Genomic DNA, 20,097 nt, shown 5'->3' with positions numbered 1-20,097 from the left:
GTTTATGTTGAGTGTTTGTTTTATGTGTTTGTGTTTTAAGGGAGAGTGTTAAGGTCTAGAGGTTGTCTTACAAGGTGGCGATGGAGGGGGTGGGGGAGGGATCGTCACACACACACACACACACACACACACACACACACACATTTAGATACAGTATTATATTTGTTAGTGTTTTATTTTTATCACCTTAAGTTAGATGACTGAAGCCTTTGAGTACATGGCCATCGTACTCAAAGGAATAGGTACTCAACATCATGCTGTCTTTATTATACAGTGGTGACTGCTGTGACGTCATGCTGTGGTATCATTCACTCTGCTGTGACGCCATGCTGTGGTATCATTCACTCTGCTGTGACGTCACCGTAAAGCACTGTCCGTCGTGTCTCTCCGGTCATTCACTAATGTTCCCTAATGCAGACTGTTGATCCACACATCCTCCCGCTGCACAGCTCTTCCCGTAATACACCCCCTCTTCCCGTAACACACCCCCTCTTCCCGGAACACGCCCCCTCTTCCCGTAACACATCCCCTCTTCCCGTAACACGCCCCCTCTTCCCGTAACACACCCCCTCTTCCCGGAACACGCCCCCTCTTCCCGTAACACATCCCCTCTTCCCGTATCACGCCCCCTCTTCCGTAACACGCCCTCTTCCCGTAACCGCCCCTCTTCCGTAACCTCCCTCTTCCCGTAACCGCCCTCTTCCCGTAACTTACGCCCCTCTTCCTTCAGCTTACGCCCCTCTTCCCGTAATACCCCCTTTTCCTCATAGGCCCCAGGTATACAAACAATGGTAAACAGCGGTCGATTCGGCCCCAATATTTACAGCCGTCATATACTTTATTTTCCAGTAGGGTTCTGCGCTGCCGGGCTGAGGGATGATGGGGACTGATGAGTAACAATTAATGAGAGTCACCTGAAAATTAGTCCCCAGTTTATTTCACTTTAATATTGACCACTCTAATACTAATCTAATCTACAGTACATGGATTATCCTAACATAACATAGCACATAACATAACATACATCACCTAACCTAACCTAACCCCACAGGTAGCATTAGAGTGTTTATCATCAGGTGAAATAAGCCTTTGATGGAGGAGAGAGGGGCTAGTAAGCTTTAGGGGAGAGGGAGGAGGCTAGTAGCTTTAAGGGGAGAGGGAGGAGGCTAATGCTTTAACGGGAGGGAGGAGGCCTAGTAGCTTCAGCAGGAGGGAGGAGGCTAGTAAGCTTTAAGGGAGGGACTAGTAGCTTTAAGGAGGGTGGGGGCTAGTAGGAGGGAGGAGGCTAGTAAACTTTCCGGTGGAGGGAGGAGACATGACTTTCGGGGAGGGAGGGAGACTTGTAGCTTTCAGGGGAGGGAGGGGAGACTTGTAAGCTTTCAGGGGAGGGAGGGGAGACTTGTAAGCTTTCAGGGGAGGGAGGGGAGACTTGTAAGCTTTCAGGTGACCTCCAACCAACCAACCAATCAATCAACAAAGATCAATTAACGCCTTACCTTTAAATCTGGCCCAGTGGTGATGATCTATGGTGGTGCTGACGATATTCTCCTCCTGCTCCATGTACATGATGGCGAGAGAGCCGAGGAGGAGGTAAGTCACCCAGAGGAACGTTACCTGGAGGCCGCTCACGGTGGCTTTACTTATACCACAAGGCCGCCGCACGCTCATTACCCCTGATGTTTTCCGTGATGACACCATGATTGACTGACTGACTGACCGAACCTTCACTCTCTCTCTCTCTCTCACTCGTAAGATATCGTTAAACTCGTAAGGTTTCGTCTGTAGATTATTAGGTCAATTTAGATTTACACTCGTTAATTTTTTTTAAGGTGATGAAAGATTTAAAGAATTACTCAAACTGATTAATTTTTGGAATGTTTCCCGGGTTATTTAAAGTTATTTTCGGGTGATTTTTTTTCTTTCGTCGTTATATGAGATGGTCGTTGTAGCGGGGGGGAGGGGGGCTTATTCCATGTCACTGTAATTACGTGTTTCTTCTCGATTGGCTGACCTCACTCGGCTCCGATGCCTAATACCAATTGAAAACAAGTCTCTCTCTCGTTCACTCTTGTTTGTCTTGGGTTATTCACACTCTGGCAAAAGAAAAGAAAACGGGTGATTAACTTCACATCATTTACAATATATAGAAACATTATTAAGAAAACAGATCTTAAGAAACAACAACAAAAATCATCACATTTATATTTTTTTACGCATTTGTATAGTATTTAGTGATCAATGCTCTCTCTCTCTCTCTCTCTCTCTCTCTCTCTCTCTCTCTCTCTCTCTCTCTCTCTCTCTCTCTCTCCTCTCTCTCTCTCTCTCTCTCTCTCTCTCTCTCTCTCTCTCTCTCTCTCTCTCTCTCTCTCTCTCTCTCTCTCTCTCTCACACGTTACATAACCATGATCGTCTCTCCCGACCACCTGAGACCAGCGGACCCGATACAGATAACGTCATTCACTAAATAGAACGTCAGTTTGAGTCGATTAAGCCCTTAAGTTGCCTTTACTGTGTACCATCCACCTTTATACATCTGTTTACACCTTTGTACACCTGTCTGCGCGTTTATACACCTGTCTACTCCTCTCTACACTTTACACACCTGTCCACACCTGTATACACCTGCTCACACCAATATACACCTGCTCACACCTGTATACATCTGTACCGGTATGCACTTGAAGAGATGCTGCTTATGTACTGAAAGACAGTGACTAAGATCTGACTGGGCAAGAGAGAGAGAGAGAGAGAGAGAGATTGGAGGTTATTGGTCAGATGGGCCCCCAGTTCTATTAGACCCCAGGCTAACATATAACCGAGCATAACCTTATCTAACATGTTGGATTGGGTTGGGTTAGGTTAGGTTAGGTCAGGTTAGGTTAGGTTAAATCAGTTAATAGTACAAAAAACATTGACAACAATACTAAGTGAATGTATTGTAGATAAACACAACACACTGACGACCAACGCCTCTCTCTCTCTCTCTCTCTCTCTCTCTCTCTCTCTCTCTCTCTCTCTCTCTCTCTACCCTCTCTCTCTCTCTCTCTCTCTCTCTCTATCTCTCTCCTCTCTCTCTCTCTCTCTCTCTCTCTCCTCTCCTCTCTCTCTCTCTCTCTCTCTCTCTCTGGCCTGACCTCCACCCTCCCCTCAATCCATTACCCTGAATACCTCTCCCTTCCCTCTTCCCTTCACTCTATCCCTGACATCAGCCTATTTTCTCTTCCTTCCTCCTCCTTCCTCCTTCCTTTTCTCAATCCAGTCCTTTATTCCGAATACTCACCCCTTCCCTCCTCCCCCTCTCTCCTTCCCCTTCCACCTTTTTCTTCCCTCAACCCCTTTACCCTTGCCCCCCTCTCTTCTCCCTCTCCCTCCTTACCCCTTCCCTCCTTGCTCCCTCTGTTGTTGATGCAGTTGCTTAAGAAATATACAGAGGCTTCAGCTGCCACGAGTCTTGATATCTTATGAACGTTAGACGACTTTGAAAAAATATATATGCTTGAAAAACTTGATTCCCTCGACACACATACACTGCCTCCTTCCTTCCTCCTTCTTCCCCTTTCTTCTTCCTCCTTCATCTGTCTCTCTCTCTCTCTCTCCCTTTGTCTCTTTTTCTCCTTTCCCCCTGTCCTACCAGCTACTCGCCTTGTCGAACCTGGAGTTCCCTTCCCCACCACTTTCCCCTCCTCTCCTAACCCACATCCCCCTCCTCCCCTAACCCACATCCCCCTCCTCCCCTAACCCACTTCCCCCTCCTCCCTAACCCCACATCCCCCTCCTCCCCCCAACCCACATCCCCTCCTCCCCTAACCCCACATCCCCTCCTCTCCTAACCCACATCCCCCTCCTCCCCTAACCCACATCCCCCTCCTCCCCTAACCCACTTCCCCCTGACTCATACTCTCTCCCCGTCCCGCCTTGCCTGGAGCCACTAACACCACCACTCCAGACAGGTGAAATCTACGCCATAATTGCATTGCCCGAAGTAGTTTTGGCTGCAGAATAGAGAGTTGCGTAAGAGTATGATTTGCAGGTATTGACGTTTACAGTATTGAGGTGAGATGATAGCGAGTTATAGAAAGTATAATTTGTATATATGATCCATCTAGGGGAAGCGGGGAGCGAATTATAGTGTTTATTATCTCTATATATTTTACTTATAGTCGTATAGAGAAAGATAAAGGCGGTGTATATAATCTATAACCAATTTCTATAATTTCAAGTCATATAGTTCTGCGATACATGGCCAATAGATCGTATTTTGTAGATCTTGTAGCGTGTTCTATATCCTAGATACATACTGTAGTATAACTTAGTGGTAGACAAGTAGATTATAAGCTCTCAGTCAAGTTATATATTCTATAATTTAAATATCTATAACTCATTGAGAATAATTTCGCTGAGTTTATTGTCCTTAAAATTCTGTAGAAATAAGTTAAGTGGTATGTTGTAACCTATAATTTGAATATATAATTAAGATGTACCTGGATGTGATGATATATTAGTAGTCGATTATATAAGCTATAACTTGAATATATAATCTAATCTCTGCTAATACCTGAGTGGTTGATTATACAAGCAATAATCTGAATATATTATAAGGATACATTAGTTACCTGGGTGCGATAAGGGTAGTGGTTAATGATGTATTGTATATAATTTGAATCTATAATTTAGGTTACCTGTATGGGAGGTATAATGGTTTGTTAGTATGTTGTCACGTGTGGTGGGTTGTGGTGGGTTGTAGTGAGTTGTGGTGGGTTGTAGTGGGTTGTGGTGGGTTGTGGTGGGTTGTAGTGGGTTGTGGTGGGTTGTAGTGGGTTGTGGTGGGTTGGTAGTTACTGATGTTTAGTGGAGGAGAGTGCGGGGCGTTTGGGTGGGGGGAGTGTTAGATAATAAGAAGGGAAGGAGTGGGTGTGGAGAGGTGAGAGAGAGCGAGTGTGTTCGTGAGAGGGAAAGTGAGTGGTTTGAGAGGGGAAGTGAGTGTGTTGAGAGGGGAAGTGAGAGGATGAGAAGGTGAAGTGAGTGTTGAGAGGGGAAATGAGAGGGTGAGAGGGGTGGGAAGAGATAATAGGTGTGGGAAAAATCATGATGTTGGGAGAGGCTGAGTGGTGGTGGTCGCCATGGTTACATCCTGTAGTAGGGAGGAGGGAAGAGAAGGAAGAGGTAGACTGCAAACCCTTAGAGGAAAAGGAATGAATATGGAAATAATAAATTGAGTTTATTATTATTATTACTATTATTACTATTATTACTATTATTACTATTATTATTATTACTATTATTATTATTATTATATTATTATTATTATTATTATTATTATTATTATTATTATAATATTATTATTATTGTTGTTGTTATATTATTATTATTATTATATTATTATTATTATTATTATTGTTATTATTACTATTATTACTATTATTACTATTATTATTATTATTATTATTATTATTATTACTATTATTATTATTATTATTATTATTATTATATTATTATTATTACTATTATTATTATTACTATTATTATTATTATATTAATATTATTATTATTATTATTATTGTTATTATTACTATTATTATTATTATTATTATTATTATTATTATTATTATTTTATTATTATTATTATTGTTATTATTATTATTATTATTATTATTATTATTATTATTATTATTATTATTATTATCTTTATTATTACTAAACCTAAATACTGTAGAAAGATAACGAAAATATTACTGATAGATACAAAATGGAGGCTGTTATCTTAGAGTGATAACCTGTGCCACTAAGCTTTCCTTTCAACTTAATGTCCTTAACACTATAGTACTAAACATGATAACAAAGCAAAAAGAAAAAAAGAATAGATAACGGTGCCACTGAGAGAGAGAGAGAGAGAGTGAGAGAGAGTGAGTGAGTGCAAGCGTAAAAGTACCGTAACACACACACACACACACACACACACACACACACACACACACACACACACACACACACACACACACACACACACCTGTAATCACGTACTTACTCTTAGTAACACCCACGTAAGGCATGCAAATTAATGGTACCACTATATATGGGAAGAGGGTTAGGCTAATTACAGGTAAGGTATCATTAGTACACCTGTCTTTAACCCAGGGAGAGATTTAGTTAAGGTCCATATATGGTTGTGTGAAAGTGATGGTGGTAGTAGTGGTGATGGTGGTAGTAGTGGTGATGGTGGTAGTAGTGGTGATGGTGGTAGTAGTAGTGGTGATGGTGGTAGTAGTAGTGGTGATGGTGGTAGTAGTAGTGGTGATGGTGGTAGTAGTGGTGATGGTGATAGTGGTGATGGTGGTAGTAGTGGTGATGGTGGTAGTAGTAGTGGTGATGGTGGTAGTGAGTGGTGATGGTGGTAGTAGTAGTGGTGATGGTGGTAGTAGTAGTGGTGATGGTGGTAGTGAGTAGTGGTGATGGTGGTGGTGAAGGGTGTGAAGATGGTAAAGGTGTTGGTGGTAAGGGGTGGTGAGGGGCGATAGTGGTTGCTGAAGGTGGTGATTGGTTATGGTAGTAGTGATAGTGGTGGTAGTGGTATGAGACGATGTACCCCTGTATATAAGACTCTCCTTTCATATAACAGAACCGTCATACCAAGTTTCACCAAAACGAAGATCAATGATTTCAAGAGGTGGTGGTAGGTATATAGAACCCTCCATTTACAGTATATACTATACACATTTTATACTTTTGAGACATAAATTAGTATTTTTTGTATATTGGTTGTCGTATAGAATGTTTTGAGAACTTGTTAATCGTGTTTAAACAGTGTCTCAAAAATATATATACACACCGATTTGTATATTTTCATGGAGAACGTATGAATGTTTATGAGGAAATTTGTTGCTATAATACAAACATTCATAGGATCTCCACGAGTATATATACAGTAAATCATTGTATATATTTTTTGAGACGCCCTGTATATATAAGTACAGTATAAACTTCAATTTATATTACATTATAAACAAAGTGTACTCCAAAACACCTTCGTTCTCAACCGTCGGCACTGTACACTTATCGTTATCATCATAATTTTTACGCTGAACGATAAAACCGAGTTAACAAAATACTTATGGAGAAAGCTTGATATGTGTACAAAAAGGTCCTTAGACGGGAGTGTTGTGTTGTGTAGTGTGTTGTGTAGTGTAGTGTGTTGTGTTGTGTTGTGTTGTGTTGTGTAGTGTAGTGTTGTGTAGTGTAGTGTGTTGTGTTGTGTAGTGTAGTGTGTTGTGTCGGCTGCCTCGTGTCTAGCGTGTACAGTACAACAGATGGAAATCAATAAAGTATCGTACATTAGTATAAATTTAACATAAACCTGTGACTTTACTCAGGTGACTTGACTACACCTTTATTATTTACTCTGGCAGGTGTATGCTGTGTGAGGGTGGAAGTGTGTTGCGTGAGGGTGGAGTGTGTTGCGTGAGGGTGGGGTGGAGTGTGTTGTGTGAGGGTGGAGGTGTGTTGTGTGAGGGTGGAGTGTGTTGCGTGAGGGTGGGGTGGAAGTGTGTTGCGTGAGGGTGGAAGTATGTTGGTGAGGGGTGGAGGTGTGTTGTGTGAGGGTGGAAGTGTGTTGCGTGAGGGTGAAGGTGTGTTGCGTGAGGGTGGAAGTGTGTTGCGTGAAAGTGGAGGCGTGAGATTACTGAGATACTTTGGTCATATAATTTAGGGATGTGGGAATAATGGTAGAACTATTAATGGATCTAGTTAAGGGTAGGAAGGCCAGGTGAAAGCAGAGACTCTGATGGGCACTAAAAACTACCACCCCCCCCCTCCCCCCCTCCCCTCCCCTCCCCCCAAGTGATAACAAAGACCCCGAACGACTGATAAAAAGAAGAGCTCGAGAACGCTTAGAGTGAAGGGCTGTGGTCATTAACCCTCAGATATGAGCTATGACACTTTTGATTGATTGATTGATGCTGTGTGATCCCACCTGTCCTACTCACTCGATTGCCCGCTCCACCTGACCGCTCCACCTGACCGCTCCACCTGACCGCCCCACCTGACCAGCAACCCCTGTCCACAATACCTCCTGACCACAACTATCCACAATACCTGCCCTCCACACCTGTCCACAATACCTGTCCACCACACCTAATTACACATCGCTGTACACCTGACTATCAAATATGACTTTACACAAGTGCCTTAACCAAAATTAAATTACTTATGTCGTTGGGTTTATTGCAATGAAAACAAAAATGGTATTATGAAGTGAACGAAGTCAGTTAGATACATTAAGTAGAGTCACAGTGTAATTCCGACGCCATTGTGGTTGTTTCTCTACGTTGATTCAGTGAGTCAGTTAAATGTAGTTTGATCGTCTTGGGTTACAGTGACGAAAATTTATCTTACGGGCCCTTTGAGAATCCCGATCCCGTATATAGAAGCTTTCATGGATTACAGGAAGATTAGACACACTTGGCTTATTCTACCTGATGATTGAACACCCTAATGCTAACCTAACCTAACCAAACCTAACATAAACCCAACCTAACCTAACCTAACCTAACCTAACCAAACCAAACCTAACATAAACCCAACCTAACCTAACCAAACCTAACATAAACCCAACCTAACCTAACCTAACCTAACCAAACCTAACATAAACCCAACCTAACCTAACCTACGAACAGTTAAGAATTGGGACCCAGGGTATAGAGTACATCTTAATTACCTCCTCTAAGGGTCATTGAACTCAGTGTAAACAAACAAATTACCGTCATTAACTAGGCCGGCTATACTAGTCCCCTCGTCACCTGCTGTTGACGTCATGAGATTGTTAAGCGAACGGTGTTAAGTGTAAACAAAGTGTTGGCTCTATGTCTCTCTCCTTTCTTCCTACCTCTCCCTCCCTCTCTCTTTCACGGTCAAATAACCATATTATCTCCTACGTAAATAACAAAAGACTTCATTTACTTATACACAAAAGTTGTTTACCATTTTTTATGAGGACGGACGGACGGACAGATGGGCCGGCGGGCGGATAACAAATGCTTTCTGCGTTACTGATCGACAAGTACAGATAACATTGACAAAGGACTCTGAAATAAGTTCATCTACCAAGAACGATTTTATTGGTCTTGACTGGACTATATTTCATGACGTCGATACTGTTAGGTGCTGTGATTGGATAATATGTTTGAATACATTGTGACGTCAATGTTGTTAAGTGCTGTGATTGGATGATATGTTGGAATACATTATGACGTCGATATTGCTAGGTGCTGTGATTGGATGATATGTTGGAATACATTATGACGTCGATATTGCTAGGTGCTGTGATTGGATAATATGTTTTAGTACATTATGACGTCGATACTGCTAGTTTCTGTGATTGGAAAATAGTTTTGGATGCATAATGACCTCCATACTATTATGGAATGTGATTGGACATATTATAACGTAGATATTTCTCTGAGTTGTAATTGGCTACTGTTCTACGACGTGCAGTCAACACTGAACTGTCATTGGACGTAATTGAAAAGCCATTTGTTGTGATTGGACAAACGCTTGGCAATACAGGTTCATGTTACGTCACCAAATAATCTGTTGAAGTGAATTACAATTATCCTTGAAAAAATCATATCACACCATACTACATCACCGGCACCATAACCCTCACCAGGCAGCACACCTCACCACACCATCACCAGCAGGGGGTGAAGGTGAGGTGTGCAGGATGAAAGTCACCAAGCCAACAGGACGCTAGTTGAAGTGTCCTCCACTACCCCCGCCCACAACTCCCCCCCTCCCCGCCCGCCCACACCCTCCGCCCATACCTTCCACCCATACACATCTATTACCCCGCCCACAACCTCCGCCCATATCTTCTACCCATACACATCCATTCCCACGCCCACACCCTCCACCCATACACATCCATTCCCCCGCCCACCACCCACCGCCCACACCCTCCGCCCATATCTTCCACCAATACACATCCATTCTCCCGCCCACAACCTCCCGCCCACATCTTCCACCCATACACTCCATTTCCCTGCCCACATACCCACACCCAAGCGGACATCACTGGTATGTAATGCTTCTGCATCTACAGGTATGGTATTGTGACCATTGATGTGGGCTCTGGGTGGTGCTGTAGGCGGTGGTGGGTGGAGGGGGGATCGGTGGCGGCGGTGGAGGGAAGGGGGGGGAGGATTGGTGGCGGAGGAGGGGGATTTTTTGGTAGGGAAAGGAGGAATGAAGGAAGATTAGAGGTGGGGGAAGGAAGTTATAGTTCGGAAATTGAAGAAATTCAGGAGGAGGTAAGAGAGGGCGGGCTGACCGCCTAGCTAAGCTAATAGTGAGTTAGGGTTGTGTCATGGGTTAGTTATTGTCTGTCGGTACAGGCACTAGACAGCCTACCCTGTCCCATTTATGGGTGTTTTAAGGGCCTTATTTCATATTCCGCCGACCCTACTGGCGGATGCTGGTCTAGGGAGGTTGTCTATTGCCTGGCCGTGTAGATCCGGGGTGGTAATGGACCTTTTGAGATTTCGTAGCTTTTTGGGAACCATGTATGGTTGTTGTCGTTATCTGGTGGGAGTCTTTGAAGGAGTTCTTGCTCTGATCGTTCTATCTTTTGCCAGATTCTGCTGGCCAGGGTGTGCAGCTGCTGGTTGATGGGTTTCATTCTCAGGTCTCTATGTATCTCGGCTGTGGTTCTGGTGAAGGGGTATCTTTCACCTGTGACGAATCTTAGGGCTTCATTTTGGACCACCTGTAATTTTAATATTTGAGTGGTGCTCATAGTATGAAGAGGTATTGCTGGGTAAGTTAATATCGGTGTGATAAATGAGGATCGATAAGCTGCGGTGGCAGGGTGGAGGGAGGGTCGGTGGCGGGGGTGGAGGGGGGTCGGTGGCGGGAGTCAGTGGCGAGGGGTGGAGAAGTCAGTGTGAGGGTGAGGATCAGTGGCGGGGGGTCGGTGGCAGGGGGGGTCAGTGGCGGGGGTCGGTGGAGGATCAGTGGCGGGGGTCGGTGGGAGATGATGGCAGGCAGAATGGGAGAGTTGATGGTGGAGAGAGTCACTGTGCCGCTCATCCACCGCACTCTAATCGTCTCATTCAAATAAAGTAAATTCTGTTTATTTGTTTTCTCTGGGAGTTATATTTGTTTTCGGTATTCATCCTCTGCCCCCCCCCAAAAAACATTATTAATTCATTCATTCATATGAGTTATTTCTTACTGTCCACACACACACACACACACACACACACACACACACACACACTGCCAAGTAACAGCCTCTGGTTTTGCAGATGCGGGGAATTACCACTGGCGCTCTAAGAACCTGTTTGTCTGTCTGTATGTCTCTCTGACTTGTAAACATCCACCGCCCTTATTCTGATGCCAAATGCTGTGTGTGTGTGTGTGTGTGTGTGTGTGTGTGTGTGTGTGTGTGTGTGTGTGTGGCAAAACACCTCGATATTAAAAACCTTTATGAAGTTGATAATGAAAAAAATAATGTAAAAACACAAAAAAAAGAAAAAAAATGTAGCAACCGAGAACCAATCAAAATCTAGGAAATATTTCGGTTGCTATGGGAGACTAAAGGTGGGCGGAGTATGCAGTAGTCATTAGGCCAATCATGTGTCCTTATGTTGACCAAATCGACCAATAAGGACTCGTATTGTTGGAGGGTCAGACAGAAGAGAGAATATTCGTCACTTTTATCTATCTATCTATCCATCTATCTATCTATCTGTCTATCTCTGTCTTCAGCTTCATTTCTCTTATACAACGATGAAAAACTTTTTATTTTTATTGTGTTTCCAAGTTCATCGACCCAGACAGCGGGTGTTTCATAGCTCCCCGTCACCGCCATCAGGAGGTCACTGCCACAACCTGCAGCCCCGGCGGTAAAAAAACACCCCACAGGAGCTTCCCGTATATGGCGGTGGCGACCTTGTGTGAGAGCGTGGAGGGAATGTATGACTTATAGTATTAGGGAGGTAAGGCAGGGTATAGGGTAGTGGTGGCTAGGCTGGTATGGTGACTGGTGTAGTGATTGGTTGGTATGGTGTCCTGTGTGGTGGTGGTTGGTGTGTTGGTATGGCCGGTGATGTGGTGGTGAAGGTTTTGTAGAGTGCGTGTTGTGTAGTGTGGTGTGTGTGTGATGATGGTGTGGTGTTGTGTGGTGAGGGTGTTGGTACCGGTGATGTAGTATGGTGTGATATGATGAGGCTTGGAGAGAGAGAGAGAGAGAGAGAGAGAGAGAGACCAGTCCTTACCACACAGATACATATTAATTTAGTATTCTGTGAATTGATGCCTCTTGAAGCTGCCGGCATTTACATCCTTCTGATAGTACTAGCAGCATATTGATGAACCTTTGCACACACACACATACACACACACACATACACACACACACACACACACACACACACACACACACACACACACAAGTATTAATCTAAAATTCACCAACCTTTCCTGACTGTTTTTCCTGATGTACCGTGGTGCCGCTCCCCCATGTTACTCCGTGCCAAGCAAGGACCCTCATTAGTTGTCTCTCTACCTGGGTATTATAGCTCTACGCAGCTATTGGTCCATTTTGCTGTTATCCTCGTTCTCCTATGACAAATACTGTGGCACGATTTGTTACTTGAGAAAGGCTTATAAAGTAATTTATTGGTATGTCCTGATTCGTAAATCAATGTACCGAAGTTATTTTGTCTAATACCTGCCCCCGCCACCTTATAAACCTACGTAATAAAATATTCCCTCGTAAATGGGTTGAGAGAAACAATAATGATTATCAAATCGCGGAGCGGCTTTCTTCTCTCCAGTGCCCGGATATAGAGAAATCCGACAACAATGTGTATTTGCTCGAAACAAGGCTAACGAAGTACTTGGGCTCATACAAAGGAGTGTTAGTTACAAGACTAGTGAGGTTATCCTAACACTATATCTTGCACTTGTGAGACCTCACTTGGATTACGCAGTTCAGTTCTGGTCACCGTACTACAGAATGGATATAGAATCCCTAGAAAGCATACTAATCCCGGGCATTAGGAACCTTGAGTACAGAGACAGGTTAAAGCATCTTAATTTGCACTACCTCGAGAGACGTAGAGTGAGGGGCGATATTATCAAGGTGAATAAATGGAAGTCAGGGCTAAACAAAGGTGACATTACAAAGGTACCAAACTATCCAACCAGGAGCGAACTTGTAGCACACAGTATCAGCACCCGGTGTCAGCACACAGTATCAGCACCCGGTGTCAGCACACAGTATCAGCACCCGGTGTCACCACACAGTATCAGCACCCGGTGTCAGCACACAGTATCAGCACCCGGTGTCAGCACACAGTATCAGCACCCGGTGTCACCACACAGTATCAGCACCCGGTGTCACCACACAGTATCAGCACCCGGTGTCAGCACACAGTATCAGCACCCGGTGTCACCACACAGTATCAGCACCGGTGTCAGCACACAGTATCAGCACCCGGTGTCAGCACACAGTATCAGCACCCGGTGTCAGCACAATATCAGCACCGGTGTCAGCACACAGTATCAGCACCCGGTGTCAGCACATATCGCACCAGCACAGTATCAGCACCCGGTGTCATCACACAGTATCAGCACCCGGTGTCATCACACAGTATCAGCACCCGGTGTCATCACACAGTATCAGCACCGGTGTCAGCACACAGTATCAGCACCCGGTGTCACCACACAGTATCAGCACCGGTGTCAGCACACAGTATCAGCACCCGGTGTCACCACACAGAATATCAGCACCGGTGTCACCACACAGTATCAGCACCCGGTGTCAGCACACAGTATCAGCACCCGGTGTCACCACACAGTATCAGCACCCGGTGTCACCACACAGTATCAGCACCGGTGTCCTCTATATCGCCGGTGTCCATATCAGCGTGTCACCACACAGTATCGCAGTGTCATCAATATCAGCACCGGTGTCATCACACAGTATCAGCACCCGGTGTCAGCACACAGTATCAGCACCCGGTGTCACCACACAGTATCAGCACCGGTGTCACCACAGTATCAGCACCCGGTGTCAGCACACAGTATCAGCACCCGGTGTCACCACGTATCAGCACGGTGTCATCACACAGTATCAGCACCCGGTGTCAGCACACAGTATCAGCACCCGGTGTCATCACACAGTATCAGCACCGGTGTCATCACACAGTATCAGCACCCGGTGTCACCACACAGTATCAGCACCCGGTGTCACCACACAGTATCAGCACCCGGTGTCAGCACACAGTATCAGCACCGGTGTCAGCACACAGTATCAGCACCCGGTGTCAGCACACAGTATCAGCACCGGTGTCAGCACACATATCGCACCGGTGTCGCACATTCAGCACGGTGTCAGCACACAGTATCAGCACCCGTGTCATCCACAGTATCAGCACCGTGTCATCACACAGTATCAGCACCCGGTGTCACCACAGTATCAGCACCCGGTGTCAGCACACAGTATCAGCACCCGGTGTCAGCACACGTATCAGCACCGGTGTCAGCACACAGTATCAGCACCCGGTGTCTATCCGTGTCGTATCAGCACCGGTGTCAGCACACAGTATCAGCACCGGTGTCAGCAGTATCAGCACCGGTGTCAGCACAATCAGCCCGTGTCGCACATATCAGCACCCGTGTGCATGACCGGTGTCAGCACACAGTATCAGCACCCGGTGTCACCACACAGTATCAGTACCCGGTGTCACCACACAGTATCAGCACCCGGTGTCAGCACACAGTATCAGCACCCGGTGTCAGCACACAGTATCAGCACCCGGTGTCAGCACACAGTATCAGCACCAGATATCAAACAACGCACGAGACTCGCCATGTTTGCACGCCGTCAAGTATATATTTTCTCAAAGGACCACAATTTCATCACTTGTTGGACACTAAACGCACACACAAATTTAAATACAAATTGTGATGGAACAGCCCTGACCGGTAAAACCACACAAATATAATATTAATTTAGTGTTCTGGAAATTGGTGCCTAATGAAGCTGAGGGCATTTAAATCCTTCTGATGGCACCAGCAGCATATTGATGAACCTCTACACACACACAAAAAAAACCCTGGAGAAACGTAAGACATCACTGACCGTTGCCCTTGTTGACTTCAGGAAGGCGTTTGACCTTATTGATCATTGCACTGTTATCAACAAGGCTATTGCACTAGGGCTGCCCGCCAACCTGGTCTCATGGCTCACTGATTTCCTGAGTGAGCACCGTCAGGCAGTGAGGTACCAGGGTTCTGTCTCCACATTCCAACACCTCACCTGCAGTGTTCCCCAGGGGACCAAGATGGGACCTCTGTGCTTCATAATCCTGATCAACGACGCTCTATCTGACACTCCTCACAGGTGGAATTACGTGGATGACTGCACTGTGGGAGTTACAGTGGACAACACCTCACCGGACTACTCATCGCTACAAGGCACCCTGGACAGGCTACAGGCATGGACTACGGAGAACAAGGTCACCATCAGTCACACCAAAACCATAGTCATGCACATCAACACCGTCACCACTCCAGTGCAAGCTCCAGCAGTTACAGTGGGTCCCCATCCTCTCTAGTTAGTGCAGTCTGCCAAACTCCTGGGTGTAACTATAGACCACAAACTGGACTGGAAGGCCCATGTAAACAACACTATCAAGGCAGCCTCGTACCGACTCTACATGCTACGACGACTCAGGTCACTTGGCGCACTCACGCCAGAGCTGAGGACTATCTACAACGCATTTATTCTCCCTAAATTAACGTCTGCATCACCAGCCTGGTCGTCTTCTCTCAACTCTACCCAACAACGTCAGCTAGAGAAGGCACAGAAAGAGGGCCTGCAGAATCATGCTCGGCGCAGACTACTCCGGCTACAACGACGCTCTCTCCACCCTGGAAATGCCATCCCTCAGTGACCTCGATCACTACGCACTAGCAGGGTTTGGCAGTGGACTACTGCACCATTCTCGTCATCGCCACCTACTGCCACCGGCAGTCCCCCGCCCACCTCGTGCAGTCCGTCACTACAACAAAATTTAACCCATAAGAGCCCGCACTCAGATATATATATAAGAATAGTACCATCCCATCTATTGTTAAAATAATAAACAGCTCCTGATTTATATACTGTACAGCCCTGTAAATGTATTGAGCGTATATTATTATGTCTAAATCACATGTAAGTTTGTATAATTTCAGCCACCGGCTGCAACTCTATTAATAAACCGTTTATTATTATTATTATTATTACACACACACACACACACACATTATTTTTCTCTCCATGCTCACGTTAGGAAGAATTAATCTAAAGAAATTCTCGCCGACCTTTCCCGACTGATTTTCTGATGTATATAATATGTTTTGCCGCTTTTCCCTCTCCGTGTGACCAAGGACTCTAAAAAAGTACAGTATATGATCTTTGCGAGTGACTCCGTGATAACCGATGCTCCTCATTGGTTGTCTTTTGGCCTGCTTATTATAATTCTACTCAGTCATTGGTCGATTTTGTTGTTTCTTCGTTTTCCTATGACATACTGTGGCACGATTTGTGACTTGTGAAAGGCTTGTAAAGTACCGAAGCTATTAAGATAGATATATGAAAAGAAGTTAAGTAAAAATAATAAATAAACGATATGCTACTACCACTACTATTACTACTACTACTACTACTACTAATAATAATAACAACAATAACAACAATAACATCCTCCCCAGCTGTGTTAAGCGAGTAAAAAAAAAGTATATTATTTCCAGGACACACGATAACATTACCTCACAGGGACCCAACGATTTCAACACCAGTCACAGTGCGGAATAATCGAGTCCTTCCTCTGGCGACTAAAACTCTCTCTAGCTAAGGTACGCGCTATCCTAGTGTACTCAAATTTTCTGATTAAATTTCCCAGAGTTGTATATCTGTCCCTGCATATTGAGTATAGTATTATATAATTATGTAGTTGAATATTATTTTTCGGGCGGGAGTATTGTTCACTATAGATGATGGGTAATTTTGTAGTTTGTTTTAAGTGTTTTTATGTCAATTCTATGTTATTGTTTATAGTCGTTGGTTATATTGAAGGAGATAGTGTAAGGGTAGTGTGGTATGTTTACTCACTGCCAACAATGTCTGGTTGTGAATTAATACTACAATATGAGCACTAATAATAATAATAATAATAATAATAATAAATGTGAATACTTGGTCGATATTGTATTCAAATTTCAACTCCTTGGCTTTAAAAGTGTCTGAGATATCGCCCGGATAATAAACCAACCAGACAGACGGACTGACGGAACAATCACTGAGTACCTGCCTTGATAATTATGAGGTTCGCTTGGCACCTGGAGACGCAATGATGGAGAGGAAGGGAGGGAAGGAGTGGTAGAGGGTGGGGGAGTGAGAGATGAAGGAAGGAAGGAAGGAAGGAGGGGTAGGAGGGGGGGAGTAGTGGAGGTTGGGAGAGAGACAGGAAGTGGTAGAGGGTGATATTGTGCGACAGAAAGGGAAAGAGAGAGAGAGAGAGAGAGAGGACAGTGAAGTACAATACTGTTACATTATCACCAATTTAGTCAACAGAAGGAAGCGAACGAGAGCGAACCTCTTTGTCAACACAACACCGCAACTAGTCCCCGGGGTGTTTGGCGTCTTCAGTACAAGGGAGGCCAACCACTGCCATTTATCATCACTTGACATTTATAGCGCTGGGATATGTTTAGAACCCAGGCACTTAATTGTTCTTAGGCAATGGTCACAGGAAATGGCCACAGAAAGCCTTTTAAGGAGACTTGACATGTATGTAAATATTGACCTATAAGATGTTACTCTTCCGCCGCCGCCATAATCAAGCCCAAGACGCTATTATTGCTTGAAATTATCGATTACTATTATTAATCGTATGAGAATTTATTGTAACATACCTATTTAATCACACACACACACGCCATAATCAAGCCCAAGACGCTATTATTGCTTGAAATTATCGATTACTATTATTAATCGTGTGTTGAAATGAACTGTAGTTTGAGCTGATCCCCATCTAAGTTACTATATGTCTTATTTGTGTCACTTATGTTACTTGTATATTATTTGTAACTCGTAACCCATTCCCCAAATATGTAACTGTATATTTTCAGCCTTCTGGCTGCCAAGCTCTTTCAATAAACCGTTAATTATTATTATTATTATTATTATTACACACACACACACACACACACACACACACACACACACACACGGAACAGATAATCCTGCCCCAATATCAACTTTTCTCAATATTACACTGAAGACAAAAGCCAGTCAGTGACATTAAGTAAAATCAATCCCACAATACATTAGACAAACACAAAAACACACTCCTGGAAGATTTCAGAACAATGCCCCGCTAAAAAACTGGTCAGTATAAGCGTATGTGTTAAGCCGTCCGTGAAAAATAATATCCCTCACGTAATAGATACAACACGACCAGTCAAATCAGAAAGGTTAGTTATTGGTGGTGATTAGAAACCGTTTACAAACCACAACACCTGATCCATTATCTACTCTAATTATCTACCGTCTACTGTACCCAATACCCCTCTTTATCTACCATCTACTGTACCCAATACCCCTCTTTATCTACCATCTACTGTACCGAATACCCCTCTTTATCTACCGTCTACTGTACCCACCCTCTTTATCTACCATCTACTGCCCCACCCTCTTTATCTACCATCTACTGTACCCAACCCCTCTCTTTATCTACCCATCTACTGTACTCAATACCCTCTTTATCTACCATCTACTGTACCCAATACCCCCTTTATCTACCATCTACTGTACTCAATACCCCTCTTTCTACCATCTACCATCTTTATCTACCATCTACTGTACCCAATCCCTCTTTCTACCATCTACTGTACCAATACTCCCTCTTTATCTACCATCTACTGTACCTAATACCCTCTTTATCTACCATCTACTGTACCCAATACCCCTCTTTATCTACCATCTACTGTACCCAATACCCCTCTTTATCTACCATCTACTGTACCCAATACCCCTCTTTATCTACTATCTACTGTACCCAATACCCCTCTTTATCTACCATCTACTGTACCCAATACCCCTCTTTATCTACCATCTACTGTACCCAATACCCCTCTTTATCTACCATCTACTGTACCCAATACCCCTCTTTATCTACCATCTACCACCCACAGGAGTCAATACCCCTCCTTATGTAAATTGTACCTGCAAAATACACTTCCTGTTGACACTGAGAGAGAGAGAGTTAAATGTATCGGTGGAACGGCAATTACACACCCATTGTTTCTTTCAAGTCCTGTTATATGTTACAATAGTACATCATGTTAAAGCAGGAATGATTATAGAAGGATAACATGATCCTATTAGAATATACATTTCAATATATTTTCTTTGTCTATACCAGGAAGAGATTAAAACAAATTTTTTTTGGGTGTGTTGGGCGTGGCGAAAGGATGGCATGACGATTAGTTCACTACCTTCAGCCGATATATATGTTGACATAACTTGGACCAAACCAGGAAGAATTGTATTATTATTAATTGTTATTATTATTATTGTTATCATTATTTTTATTGTTATTATTTATTATTATTATTATTATTATTTAATATTATTATTATTAGCATTATTTTGTATTATTATTATTAGTAGTAGTAGTAGTAGTAGTATTATTAACTATTATTATTTTCATTATTATTATTTATTATTTATTATTATCATTATTATTATTATTATTATTATTATTATTATTAGTAGTAGTAGTAGTAGTAGTAGTAGTAGTAGTAGTATTAACTATTATTATTTTCATTATTACTATTTATTATTTATTATTATCATTATCATTATTAGTAGTAGTAGTAGTAGTAGTAGTAGTAGTGGTAGTATTTAGGAGGTCATGTGAAAATTAGCCCGCGACTTCTAGCATATTTCAATAGGGAGTTAGGTTGTTGGGATAGGTTAGGTTGGTCTAGGTCAGCGATTGTCTTCGCCACTTTCTCCGCCATCTGGGTCCCTCCTCTGCCGCTGTC

At 43.6% G+C, this 20,097-nt stretch overlaps 1 protein-coding gene across 4 annotated transcripts in view; it reads right to left on the bottom strand.

Annotated features, from left to right (window-relative positions):
• The window catches only part of LOC121877530, a 152,038-nt gene that overhangs the window by 114,146 nt on the left and 17,795 nt on the right, over nucleotides 1-20,097 (bottom strand). For all 4 annotated transcript variants that reach the window (XM_042383297.1, XM_042383296.1, XM_042383299.1 and 1 more), the window contains exon 2: nucleotides 1,497-2,093. In XM_042383297.1, coding sequence (XP_042239231.1) covers nucleotides 1,497-1,698 — 202 coding nt within the window. In that variant the 5' untranslated portion in view covers nucleotides 1,699-2,093. The remainder of the gene's footprint in view (nucleotides 1-1,496; nucleotides 2,094-20,097) is intronic.

Source organism: Homarus americanus, unplaced genomic scaffold (genome assembly GCF_018991925.1).
Source record: "Homarus americanus isolate GMGI-L3 unplaced genomic scaffold, GMGI_Hamer_2.0 scaffold14655, whole genome shotgun sequence".
Lineage (NCBI taxonomy): Eukaryota > Metazoa > Arthropoda > Malacostraca > Decapoda > Nephropidae > Homarus > Homarus americanus.
The sequence above is the reverse complement of the archived record's forward strand: the minus strand, read 5'-3'. Positions and strand labels throughout refer to the sequence as shown.